This window comes from Botrytis fragariae (assembly GCF_013461495.1).
Source record: "Botrytis fragariae strain BVB16 chromosome Unknown tig00000045, whole genome shotgun sequence".
Classification (NCBI taxonomy): domain Eukaryota; kingdom Fungi; phylum Ascomycota; class Leotiomycetes; order Helotiales; family Sclerotiniaceae; genus Botrytis; species Botrytis fragariae.
The window spans coordinates 2,143,512-2,157,215 of NW_023500991.1; the positions used below are offsets into that span (position 1 = coordinate 2,143,512).

The window sequence follows — 13,704 nt, forward strand, 5'->3', positions numbered from 1 at the left end:
ATAGTGTGCGTGCTGGGATAGGATAGGATAGTAGGTGCCAGGGACGTTGTGTTGGGGCTACAATGGAGAGTACAAAGAGACCGGATGGGATCGAGGGGAGGATAAATTCGCAGTCGCAGGTTTCGTTGAATATAAGTACGACGAATTCGAGTTCGCAGACGGATTTGAATAGGATACGAATGGGTACGAATGAGAATGCACGCTCGACAGAGACATTACAATTGAGACCGAATACTCCGAAGGCGAACATTGAGATTGGATCGAGCTCGAATATACACCAAGGACAGAGTCCGAGTCCGCAGACGGGTAGTAGGAGTGGAAGCAGGAGTGGGAGTGTTAGTGCTCAAGGGAGCCAGAGAATTAAAGAGGGAAAGAGACAGAGGATTGATAGCATTCTGGAAGAGGCGAGGAATAGGAAGATTACAATGGATACCCCTGGAGATGGGGAGGAGAGTCAGAGTCCTGGGAGGGGAGTGAATGGATATGAGAATGAGAATGAGAATGGACATGGACATACAAATGGTAAAGAAAGCAGAGGGGAAAGTAGCGCAGATGAAGAAACGAGTGTATTGAGACGCGGTCCCGATATGAACTATGGAGGCGTCAGTGGCGGAACTACAGCGATCACTGCAGATACAAATAATGGAAATAACAGCACGAGGAGGAAACTTGGAGCAAAGGATCCAAATAAGAGAGGAGGGGTATGGGGAACGGGAAGAGGGAGAGGATTTTCAGGGGCCGAGGCTGAGGGGGTAATTACTGAAGATGAGAGTAGGATGAAGCGAAGCGGGAGGATAGGAAAATGGTGGAAGAGAATGATGGATGAGTATGGAAGTATCGAGTTGGAAAATAAGGGGAGTGTTGCGAGGGATCATTTGGCACTTGGTTTGTGGTTTCTTTCTCTCGCTAAATTTCAGATCACACGACTCGTTTGTCACACGTCTGAGGATGGACATGTGTTATTTTACTATGTTGCTGACTATGGGGGGTGGATAGAAAGAACATTTTTAGCTTGGCTACGAACTTCCCTCGCCTTCGCTAGTATCGGAATTGCAATCACTCAACTGTACGTCTCTTTCCCTCCCCCGCCTTCTCACTCCCCACTAACCTTCTTCCTCCCTAGATTCCGCCTCAATACTTCAAGCTCCACTACCCCCGCCCCATCAGAGCCTCAAAGCAGTCTCCGCCATCTCGGCAAACCCCTAGGCGCCACTTTCGTGGGAATATCGATTCTCATGCTCTCAGTAGGTTTTCATCGATATTTTGAAGGGCAGTTTTACATTATTAGAGGAAAGTTCCCAGCTAGTAGGGGCAGTATTGCACTTGTGGCGATGATTACAGGCGCGTTGATGGTGACGAGTTTAGTGGTTGTGGTGGTGGGTAATAGGGGCGGATTCGAGAAGTAGAACAGTGAGAGAAGGGATATGAGGGGTCTCTCATGGAGAGAAAAATTAATGAGGTTGATGATAAAATGGACATGCATATCACGTCTTAGCTCTCACATGTTGATAATGGGGGGATTGGGCTGGAGTTCCCAGGGGTTTTGTACTCTTTTCATTAATTACTCTTGACGTAAAACAGGCATGCGAATGCAAATATGAAATATTGTTGATAACAAGCTATGAAGTTTTCATGGCTATTGAGTGACTCCATTCACCATCATTTAGAGGGAGCTATCGTACGATTGAAAGACAAGCTAGCTAGTGCTGATGCTCATGTATCTTGTTGGGATTACTGAGATGTATTTGATCTTGCACAATGGTTGGTTTGATTCTGCGTATTCTTTGATCAATACCCTCCACTTTAAGGTATCCCAGGCTATCGTCACATAGCGACCTTCCTAATTCGGTCATTGTCATCGCCAGGGATTAACAGAACTCGCTAACCCCCAACAAGTAGATAGGCTTATGGAGCACAGACTTGCGTGTCATCCTCCGAGCCTCCGTGATGCCGTCTCTTCTACTCCAATTTAAAAAGCTCTATATAAATAGCTAGCCCTATGGACTCTTGTGCTTGCTTGTTTTATCAATTTGGCCTGCCTGAGATCTGATTACAGCAACGCCAATAATTTTCCAACATCCTGAAATAAAACTGGATATTGCTTGCCTCGACGGCAAGATCGATTCGGATTGAGGTAGTCAGGATTTTAGGCATGCAAAATGCCTTTCTTCAATGGAGGGGAGAATCTACTCCAGATGAATCAGGGGGAGTTTGACTTCAGCATACAGTTTGAGCAGTTGTTCTTCTCCATTATACCCTCTGCTTTGTTCATCATGATAGCATGTTGGCGAATGGTTTCTCAGGCTCGGAAGCCTATGGTTGTGAATGCGCCGGGGTTTCAACTTGTCAAAGTGGTATGTTTTATTTTAATTTGAGCTCGAAAAAATGGAGGATTGATAGTCAAGTGCTGATTGTACTTTCGCAGGGTGCTATTGTGACATATGCCGCTCTGGAACTCTCACTTCTGATTTTGGCTGCGGTTGCATCTTTGCATGTATCCAGCATGTTTGTAGCGGCGTCGGCTCTCAAGTTGGTAGCAGGCTTGTGCATGATACCCTTAAGTATCATTGATCATAGCAGAAGTCCGAGGCCGTCGGTAGTGCTGAATAGTTACTTATTCTTTACTCTTCTGTTGGATGCGGCTCAAGCAAGAACACTATTCCTGTCATCGGACAACACGTCCGGGCTTGTTTACAGCAGTATTTTCATAACCGCTCTGGCTCTCAAATGTGTAATCCTGCTCTTGGAATCACGGCAAAAGTCCAAGTGGGTAAGCTGGAATGAGAAAGAGCATAGTCCGGAAGAGACGAGTGGTATATTCTCGCTCGGTGTCTTCTTCTGGCTCAATAAGATGTTCTTGATGGGATATAACAAGGTTTTAGCTATTGAAGATCTTTATCCCTTAGATAGCTCTTTTGATGCGAAATCACTGCACGATGGGTTCTCTAAAAATATGGATTATTCCAAACTGAAAGGCGATAAATTTGGTCTTTTAAAGGTGCTCATGCGCACGTTGAAAGTCCCTCTTCTGCTTCCTATACCGTTACGCCTAGCACTTATTGCTTTCACGTTTTGTCAACCTCTTTTTATCGAAAGGCTGCTGGATACTTTGGCCCAGCCTGAAATTGATGCGAACGTTGGGTATGGATTCATTGGCGCCAGCGTATTCATCTACTCTGGAATTGCTATCTCAAGGGCCTTCTATTGGTATGTTGCAAAGCACGGGTCAAGAATCTACGACATCGATCACTAAAACATATTTATAGGTACCTTCACCATCGAACGCGGACTATGGCAAGATCAATACTGGCCACAGAAACTTATATTAATGTTACAAAAGCTCGTATTGGAGCTGGTGATGATAGCGCTGCCCTCACTTTGATGAGCACTGATATAGAGCGAATCAAGATGGGTATGAGAAATCTGCACGAAGTTTGGGCCAGTATTATCCAGGCCGCAATTGCAGGGTGGATGTTATACACTCGACTTGGTCTTGTGTTCATTGCGCCAATGGGACTTGTTATAGTTTGCTTTCTCGGCTTGGCAATCCTAATGAATTTTGCTGGAGATTCGCAGAGGACTTGGATGTCGGGGGTCCAGAAGCGTGTAGGTTTAACGGCTACAGTCATCGCCAGCATGAAGAACTTGAAGATATCGGGACTCTCTGCCACCGTCAGTGACTTTGTACAGAAACTTCGAGTTGAGGAACTTGCGGCCGGAGCACGATTTCGCAAAATATTCATCATTGCGGCGCTGTTTGGCTTTATTCCGTTGCTGATTGGTCCACCGCTAACCTTCGCATTTACTTCGAAAACACTGGATGCTTCGAAGGTCTTTACGAGTCTTTCTTTTCTAACGCTTCTCACTGTTCCGCTATCTCAAATATTCCAGTCTACTCCGGAGCTTATCTCTGGGCTAGCCTGTCTCGGGCGTATTCAGGCCTTTTTGGAGTGCGAGAATCGTCATGATTTCCGCAAAGTACTGGCTGATAGAAAGCTAGACGCAGAGAAGACTAGAACTGATATCGTAGCCTCTCTGGACTCGGAACTAGACTTTGCGCCTCCTATTGTCATCCAAAATGGAAAGTTTGGCTGGGAAGAAGATACTTTCGTTTTACGAGACATGAATTTTAAAGTACCAAAATCCTCGCTCACTGTTGTTGTTGGACCTATTGGGTCTGGAAAATCCACACTCTGCAAGGCACTACTTGGAGAAATTCCTTTCAGCGAAGGTAATGTGTCTTTGAGCACTAGATTTCCCCACGTCGGATTCTGCGAACAAGCAGCTTTTCTCTATAACGGGACGGTTAGGGACAATATCATAGGATTTTCTCCTTTTAATAGTGAGAGATACGCTGAAGTAATCAATGCTGCCTCGCTAGCCTTTGATCTAGCAACACTCCCACTCGGAGATCAAACAAATATTGGATCCGATGGAATCATTTTGTCAGGAGGTCAGAAGCAACGTGTTTCTCTTGCACGAGCCCTATATCTGCAGTCTGACCTACTGGTACTAGACGATGTATTCAGTGGTCTAGATGCGGATACAGAAGAGAAGGTATTCCAGCAGGTCTTTGGTGTTAATGGACTACTACGAAAACGTCGCTGTACGGTCGTGCTTTGCACTCATAGCATTAGACATTTACCAGCAGCAGACTACATTATCACACTGGGAGAAGGCACCATTGTTGAGCAAGGTAGTTTCAACGAGTTGATGAGAAAACAAGGTTATGTTCAGCGTCTAGGATTGAAAGATCCTTCTGATAGCGAGATTTCGTCGGAGGATATAACGCCGAAGGAAAGTGCCCGTCGATCGGAGCCACATGTGCTAGAGGCGACGAAGACAGCTGAAACTTTGTCGCTTGCACCGGAAGCAGATAAATCTCGTCAAATGGGTGATGGGACGGTATACAAGCACTACTTTTTGAGCATGGGCTGGTTTTCAGCAGTTTGCAGTTTGTTCTTTGCTGCCCTTTGGGGCTTCTTCACTAATTTTCCTACAATTTGTAAGTTGGTTCTACTCATGAATAGTGAGATTTCAATCAGATTGCCATGTTGAGCCAAATTATTGGAATCTTTTTCAAACCACAAAGCTCCATAGCACTAATGTCACAAATCCCAGGGCTCGATTATTGGACTGACGACACTTTCTCTAAACCTCACGCTTACTACGCTGGAATATATGCTTTGCTTCAAATCAGCGGTCTCATCTCATTACTTCTTCTTGGCATCACACTATTCATTGTTTCTGTTAAAAAAGCAGGTGCTAAACTCCATCACGATGCTTTGCGAACACTTATCCGAGCACCACTGCGGTTTTTTACCAAGACGGATACCGGGGTTGTAACGAACCTCTTTTCTCAAGATCTCAATCTTATAGATACGGAGTTGCCAGATGCAACGCTGAACACTTTGTTTTGTGTGAGTTTTTCATGTATCTTGACCTCGTCAAAACCCTCGGAATGAAATGAATTCATTTTGAGCTGTAGCCTAACGCGAATGTCTTAGGTGTTTCAAGCAGTCGGACAGATGGCCGTTATGCTTACTTCGTCTGTGTACTTGGCTATAAGCTACCCGCTTCTTGGCGCTTTACTTTATGTCGTGCAGCGATTTTACCTGCGAACGTCTCGGCAGCTCAGATTGCTGGATCTTGAGGCAAAAAGTCCTTTGTAGTAGGTTTAGCGCCAGAATATCATTGCTTGATAGGTTGTTATGCTCATGCTAATTTGTGGTTGTTTAGCACGCATTTCCTTGATACTCTTAGGGGTATTGCAACACTGAGAGCTTTTGGTGAGTAGCGTCTAAACTCATGAGACAAAATTGTATTTTGAATGGTTTTGCAATATTCTATGCTAAGGAAAGTGATTGTTGCTAACGCTTGAACTAAACAGGTTTTGTTTCCGCTGATGTTCAAAAGAATGCTCGTCTGATCAACGCTAGTCAACGACCCGCCTATTTCCTGCTCATGATTCAAGAATGGCTCAACCTCGTTCTTGATCTCGTAGTCATGGCAATGGCAGTAGTTGTGACAACACTTGCCGTTCGACTTCACTCCGATTCTGGTTTTGCCGGTGCTTCTTTGTATACACTTATTAGTTTCGGAGAGAATCTTTCGGGGATTGTCACTTATTATACTAAGCTGGAAACTTCCATTGGAGCAATCGCTCGACTGAAGATGTTTAATGAGAATGTTAAGCCAGAGGATAAGGATGAAGAGAATATTGTTCCCCACGAACAATGGCCTCATAGTGGTGTGGTTGAATTGAAGGGTATATCTGCAGGTTACGAGTAAGAGATGAGAATTTTAACGGACGCAGTGTCTATTATTGAGTAAAGCTAATATCTTCAACAGTGTGGAAGATACAACCGATAGCACACCTAGCTTAGCCCTTCGTGACATCAATCTCACCATCGCATCCGGCGAGAAAATTGCGATTTGTGGTCGTACCGGCAGCGGAAAATCCAGTCTGATTGCGCTCCTCCTCAAACTCCTCGATCCCACTGAAGAAACTGCCGCAAACGCAATCATCGACAACATACCACTTCGCTGCATCAACCGAGACTCTCTCCGTCAGCGCATCATTGCCGTTCCCCAAGAAGCAGTCTTCCTCCCCGACGGCACCACATTCCAAACCAATCTCGATCCCTCCCACATCTCCACCCCCACGGAATGTCGCGCCGTGCTCGAAACCGTAGATCTCTGGTCCTTTATCCAAGAACGCGGTGGTTTGTATGCGGGTATGAATGCGTCGACTCTTAGCGCGGGACAGCGGCAACTTTTTTCGCTTGGACGCGCGCTTCTGCGGAGGAGGATTCGTGCAAGGAATTTGGGGATTGGAGGAGGGGGATGTGATAAGGGGATTTTGTTACTAGATGAGGTGAGCTCGAGTGTGGATCTGCAGACGGAGAGGGTCATGGCGGGGGTTATTAGAGAGGAGTTTGAGGGGTATACGGTGGTGGCGGTTAGTCATCGGTTGGAGATGGTGATGGATTATGGAGGGTGGTTGTGATGGATCGGGGGGTGGTGGTGGAGGTGGGGAATCCGGAGGTGCTGGCGCGAGAGGAGAGGAGTAGGTTTGGGGAGTTGGTTAGGGCTGCGGGATAGGGGTTGTGAATAATGTGGAGGGATTGCTTGGAATTTTTGGGGATAAAGAGAGGGAATTTTTGGGAGGGGTGATTTGGAGTGGATGATAGTGAAGAAGTGACTTTGTCATCTTTGCTCTCCTAACTCAGCAGGTGTAGAATAATACAAATTGCGATTTGAACAGAGCTTTTTAAGTTTCTTCAACGTGGAGATTATCGTTGTGTTGAGTGTTTACCGCATGAAAGTATCCGGATCCTGAATGGCGCGGAGAAAACTAAGTAGTATCTAAATGTGGGACTTCAAATATTAATTAAAGGACTCGGGTTGGTATCCCATATCTATTTACCTGCACTAGTGATGAGTCTGTTCTAGAGAACATACCAGCTCGTGTGGATATATCTACCGAGCTTTCTTATACTTAGCGCAAAAGCTAGTAGGATATCAGATTAAGAACTGCTGCTTACATTAAGAGGATCTTCTTAGCATTTATCAATTGAAGGAGTTGGTTTGGTTGTTCTTCTGTAAGGACTTGGAATAAATGGGTAGGTAGGTATGATGTGTCATTTCAATACTTAACCGATGAAGGAATGATAGCGAGTACATCTTTATCATTGGTCTAGTTTGGTTACGAAAGTTGATTATTCTACTGTCTTGAAGATTCTATATGTAATCTTACGTTCAAATGGTTTTTATCGGTGATGGTTATAATCATTTAGTTTTGAGTATTTTTGTTGGTGTTGAAGAAGGAATTGCAACATCTTTTTGTGTCTTTTTGGTGGCGTGTTGTATCGTGGAAATAAGATTGGAAGTTTTGTGTATAGGTTTACTGAGTCCGTATATTTATCCTTGAGTTATGGGTATTATGGGATTTTCAATTTGGGCACTGGAGAATCTTGGGGGTTGCGAGGATGATGATATTTGTGGGTTTTAAGGAGACAAGGATGGATCCTATCACTATATTTCACCCCAAGCGAAAGCGAAATCGAGTATGCTATTTCAAGCTCGAGAAGTGAGCGGTGATTTTGGTATCGCACTCTCGTCCAATGTTCTCGATGGTAAGATCGAGTCGTTGTGGAATGAGGATATCGCAGCCGAGTTAGCTATGCAACCTATTCAGAATAAACAAAATAAATCTTCATGCTAAGAGTATCACCACATATCTCTCATTGCATAACCGTGATACTAAAAGACCGCAATATTCCAGTACTTCAAAAATTTGTAAGTCAACAATGCCACAATTACGGCACCGATCCACTTAGCCCACCTAATAAAAAAGTAAAGCACCATAGATATAACAAATAACCTATATGTATTACCTCCGCATTCACATAAGGATATAGTGTCTTCGGAACAGACTTATCCAAAAATGCACATAGAGGCTCCTAACCATCTTTTGGCGAGAACTCAAGAAGCCTTCCCCGAGCAAGTTTTCGGATCTTTTCGTTATGAGCGATTAATCCTGCATGGAGGGCAGAGCGATCTTCTGGGTTGCCATTGGATCATTCTGTGAGTGCGTCGAGAAGGAGTTGACGGAATGGGAGAGCTTCCCATTATAAGATGATAGGTTAGTGAAAGTCATTACATTCTTGCTCCATGTTTGCAAAAGCTAAGTATTTACATACGGCCAAGGTGATCTTGAGAATGGACCAGGTACGCGAATTTATAATCGCATACATTGATCTCTCGACCGATACGATCCATTTATCTGGATCTCTGGTTGTCAAGATGACTTTCGCATTAGGGTACGCGATGAGAAGTTCTTCTGAGAAATTCACAGCGGGCATGTTTGTGGTAGCCCGGTGATTGCTTTAGTATGCATCAGAACACGAGACATTTCTCAGAATATAACGTACGCTAAATCTAGTAATAATCTTATCAAACTCCTCGCGACCAAAAGATTTTCCGTTTCCATTCAACTTGGCATCGAATCCTTCGAGTCATGAAGGAATGTGTCCCTCTGCGGGTGCCGCAACTCGACATTGATAGGGTTTGTAGCCTAACTTATTGAGCGCTTCTTGGAGTGCTGGAGATTGTTAGATTTGTAAATTATAGATATGGTGATTGTAAGACGAACACATTGTGGAAGTACGAGAGAGTCCCAAACAGAGAACTTGCATGTCACGTTCTCGTTTTGTAATGGGTGGGAGGGTATCGATTCTTCGGGGGCGGGAAGTCATGGTTGTGTTTTTAGTGATGCGTTATGCTGGTATTTGAGTTTTGTGAGATTCTTTGGGGGAGGCGTTTGTTGAATTATGGAAACATTTCGTAGTCAATAGGAAGACTACCTAGGTATGTGAATAGACAACTAAACGAACGGAGATTGATCCATGTACACCTCGGGACAGTCGATATGCAGTGTGGAGATGGCACAGTGAATGAAATGATGCCATCGCTCTAATGATTAGCCGAATATAGCCACTAGCAATGCGGCACAGTCCTATCAGATGGTATTTGGCAGAAGTGCCGAGACGGATTATACTGTTACTTACACAAAGCTTGGATTGGGCTTCGTTAAAAATGCCCACTCACTGTTAATTGTGGCTCGATATCCCTGGAACATGACACTCTGGACGATGATATCCGGGATGCAAAAGTTACCCAGACAAAACGAGTCAGCCTTGGAAAACTCTATATCCTTCATGTTACCCAGAATTGCGGGATATGTTATGATTTGGAACGACATGGATTTTATTTAACACACAGTTACGCTTGATTGATCCATGAATAAAAATCCATAGTCTGGCGATTCAACACCTCCTGCCTCCTCTGGAAGAGAAAGTGTCCCAAATGACATGTCACGCCGCGTAAAAGTACGTTGCGCCTACACATGAAATTTGTTTTAATGTGGTGGCACGAGAAGCTTCATTTGAAACAACACCTAGTATGATGCTGCACATTCTTTACGTTGACTGCTTATTCGATGAGGAGAGATCAGATGACATGTATGAATTTCGAGAAGGTTGATGAATGGTAGATTTCACCTAACAGGCTAGGTTTCGGCTCCCGTCGTGATTCTTTCCCATTGGAAAAAATGAAACAAGAAAATACATCTCTAGGTAGTCATAGAAATCATTACCTTCTCGCCGTCCCAGAAATGCCAATTCAAAATTTCGGAGAAAGAAAAAAATCCAAAAGCCAATCACTACTACTATCAATAAACTCCCCCAACTCATCCGAAAGAGACATCTCATTCAGAATCTCTAGATTCGGAGTCAATTTCATCTCCCACACAGGTCTTAGCGAACGTACTATCCTTGCTGTCTGAGAAAATGCATCTTTTTCTTTACTAACACTGACTATTTTCCAAGCCTGCCGATACCTCTACCTTTTTTAAGCTTTGGATTAGACGATCTTTGATGACCTGCCTGTGGATGGCAATTTGAATCGAAAACGAGAACTAACTATCTACGAAACGATGTTACAAATCTTCCCCTAAACTATCATCCAATGACATGATTAAGCGAACGGGATTGAGTTCTTGGCGATCCTGAAACCCGTTGTGCTAATAACAATGGAATTGGAAAAGTCGCACATCTATTTTAGCATGCAATGAAATAGAGGCTAGATGGTAGAAGGATCCACATTGCCACATTGCTATCGTCTAGATGTTCATCTGAATCCTCCTATGTTGAAACCCTTGCATGAATGATTTTAAATCAATTGAGGGAAAATTATGGAACTGATTGTTCATTCAACAGTGCGAAAGATCTTACCAATATTCAACTACCGCCAGGATGTTCATAAATATGCAATGAATTCCAAACTCTCCATTTAACTTCCTAAATCATCTTCGCGTCACTTTGCAACACAATTTTAGACATCACCATGTCATCCTAACTCACGCAGAGAAAATCTCACAGAAAGTTTCACCAAGAACCTCGTCTACCTCAAGAAAACCAGGCTCAGTCCTAACAAGAACAAGTACGAGCACAGTAGCCTCCATTGCATATGCTCGCCCTGTATAGACTATACCCGCGCCGGCCTACAAGATTACCAATACAGCGCTTGACGCTTTCATTTTCCAACTTGCTTTGGAATACGAGAAGGATGAATTTGTGTTTATTGCTCTGAGTCCTAGTGTATATCGGAGTTCTTCTTCGTACGGTCAAGTATTTTAGAGAGCCTGAGGGGATGAATCAATACAATGGATCTAACGCAATGTGGTAATCGTTACAATGTTACGCAATTAGGGTGTTCAAACTGCTTGTGTGCTTGGGTACATTACTCTATGTAGCTTGATTGATATTGCAGATAAGATAATAGTATGCAAGATAGGTAGCAATCGATACATGATGATCTAATCGTGGCACAGAGATGATGTAGAATTAGTCGGCAGTCCCATATCCCTGATCTAGCAGACCTTACATACACCATGGTCCATCAAAACCCAAACACATGATGTATTGAGCCCCACTTGGAAAGGGTGTTGATTAGAGAATATCTAAAGCTTCAGAGGAACAATGAATAATATATTACCAAAGTTATGAGCTCCGAATCCATGATATTAACCGAATCTGTCCATAATCTCAAAATTAAATCCTACCTCATCTAATATTCAATCACTCTGCTGTTTCTCTCTTCAGGATCGCTCAATCACCTCCCTCTCCCTCGCAATCTTACTATCCCCAAGAGTTACTCCAATCTCTTTTACCAGTAACCATCCTGGGATCAACGCTAATCCCCAAAGACCAAAGTTGAGATACACGCCCCCAATATCACCCATTACTGTAACACTATTCAAACCGTACTATACATTTTGTTAGTTACAACACAATACAGATGAGAATTTTAAGATGACAATGGGGAACTTACACTAACAGCTTGAACAGCTGATTCGGTTCCTCGAAGTAGTGCTGCTATTCTTACTACTTCTTCAGGCGTTTTGGCGAGGTTTCCTACGAGGAAGTATCTAATTGTTGTTAGTGTTGAGTTATTTAGAAGTGCTTTTGTATGGATAGAGACTGGGTTTTAGTAAGAAGAGACCTACAAGAATAGATAATTCAGCTGAAAGCCAGAGACCCATCCTAAAAATAATAGGAAGGTTCTAACAAATGCTCCGCCATCCGTCCAATCATATACTGGTAGCGGATTCTGTCCCCAGTAGTTTGTGACCAAGACGGTTCCCCATATCCACCATACCTATAATATAGGGATCAGTAACAGGATACTCGAAAATCAAAGAGCGGATGGTACTTACACCCTGTAATCCCAAGATAACAATAAAAGCCCACCTCGCTCTCTTCTTCAAAGACCACTTCTCCCGATCCAAGAATGCACCCAATAAATTGCCAGAAATCATTGCCACAATACCTGAAAGAAACGAGCCTAATGCTCTTCCTCTAACACTAAGCCAAACAGATTCGTACGTAAACATAACCGCTTCACTATACACACCTTGCGCAATAACTGGCACCAATAACAAAAAATATTTACTTATGAACAATTTTGATGTAAGCTTTATTTCTCTCCAGCTTGATTCGGAAATGCGAAGGTTGGGTATCACTCCATCAGTTCGCTGAACCTTTTCGGGTGGTGTGAGGAGAAGCGCTGCAAAGGGTCCAAGGGCTTGTAGGGCGATGAATACAAGATACACATTGTAGGATACCTTTCCTTTGCCAGAATTATCCGCATTGAGAGCCAGGTTAATCACGCCTCCAAGTACCTGTCCGGCAACACGGAAACTCAACCACAGCCCTAGGAATCTTCCCTGATTCTCTGGCTCCGGATAACTCAGCGCGATGGCTGCTTCAGCCATCCAGAATACACCTGCCGAAATACCGCAGAGGGCGGCACCGAGAAGTACAAGCCATTCGTTGCCATATCGATTATTGCAGTAGAGACCAGCGGCATAAGGGGCATAGCCAATAGTGCCGAAAATGAGTGCGGCCTTAATACCGATATATTTAACGAGAACGGAGGAGAAGAAACAGGATAGTACCATCAGGCAGAAAGTGAGAGCATTGGCAGCATTGACTAGGTGAGGAGATTCTTCGCCACCGGCGCCGAGACTGTTCATGGCACCCCAGATACCCGGGGCCAGGAAGTTGCAGATTCCAAGAATTATAGAATTGTAGAGAGTGGAACGATACCATTTTACTGTTATTTTGTCAGCTTCATATGCACAAGAAAAGAGATATAAGAAGGATAAATAAGAAGTACCTGGGTGCTTTTCCCTGACTACAGGTAGAGCTTCATTATCCGAAGACAACGAAGTATCGAGTGCTCCTGATTTATCCGACGCCATGATTCTCAATGAAGTGGAAATTAAGTCAAACTGCGCAACATAGAAGTGAAGATTCGATACTGGGGTCCTAAACCATTTTATTTATCCAAGATTTCCTCAGATACGCATGCACGGTACTCATGTTGAACTCAAGTGTCGGTACACATGTATTTTCCACATCGTTTACATGGCGTGACGAGCACGAAATCGAAACCTTGTCATGACGAACATCATACTCGAACTAACGGTGCATTAGGGGGGTTTGGCCAACGATAAGCAGATACGCTTGTCTACATTCCTCTATCAGATCCGTTGCGAAAATGTTTAAATCTTTTTTACGAGGTTTCTTTTAGGTTGAGTTCATCTAGACTTCTCTTTTGGAAAGAAAAGTCAAATCT

General features: G+C 43.7%; 4 protein-coding genes across 4 annotated transcripts; 2 read left to right on the forward strand and 2 right to left on the reverse strand.

Moving 5' to 3' along the window:
• Positions 1–62: 62 nt before the first annotated feature.
• Positions 63–1,406, forward strand: Bfra_003852 (putative abc sequence protein; the record flags this gene model as incomplete). The annotated part of the gene is made up of 2 exons (XM_037334257.1): positions 63–1,066; positions 1,124–1,406. The coding sequence occupies 2 exons, from the start codon at positions 63–65 to the stop codon at positions 1,404–1,406; spliced, it is 1,287 nt and encodes a 428-aa protein (XP_037194344.1).
• Positions 1,407–2,159: 753 nt separating this feature from the next.
• Positions 2,160–7,009, forward strand: Bfra_003853 (putative abc multidrug protein; the record flags this gene model as incomplete). Its single annotated transcript, XM_037334258.1, has 8 exons — positions 2,160–2,354; positions 2,426–3,207; positions 3,267–5,005; positions 5,122–5,420; positions 5,508–5,671; positions 5,740–5,789; positions 5,891–6,287; positions 6,352–7,009. The coding sequence occupies 8 exons, from the start codon at positions 2,160–2,162 to the stop codon at positions 7,007–7,009; spliced, it is 4,284 nt and encodes a 1,427-aa protein (XP_037194345.1).
• A 1,527-nt stretch (positions 7,010–8,536) lies between these two features.
• Positions 8,537–8,867, reverse strand: Bfra_003854 (putative nad dependent epimerase dehydratase protein; the record flags this gene model as incomplete). Its single annotated transcript, XM_037334259.1, has 2 exons — positions 8,537–8,587; positions 8,706–8,867. The coding sequence occupies 2 exons, from the start codon at positions 8,865–8,867 to the stop codon at positions 8,537–8,539; spliced, it is 213 nt and encodes a 70-aa protein (XP_037194346.1).
• Positions 8,868–11,662: 2,795 nt separating this feature from the next.
• Bfra_003855 (putative duf895 domain membrane protein) lies at positions 11,663–13,327 on the reverse strand (the record flags this gene model as incomplete). Its single annotated transcript, XM_037334260.1, has 5 exons — positions 11,663–11,830; positions 11,896–11,992; positions 12,071–12,222; positions 12,281–13,179; positions 13,243–13,327. The coding sequence occupies 5 exons, from the start codon at positions 13,325–13,327 to the stop codon at positions 11,663–11,665; spliced, it is 1,401 nt and encodes a 466-aa protein (XP_037194347.1).
• Positions 13,328–13,704: the final 377 nt, after the last annotated feature.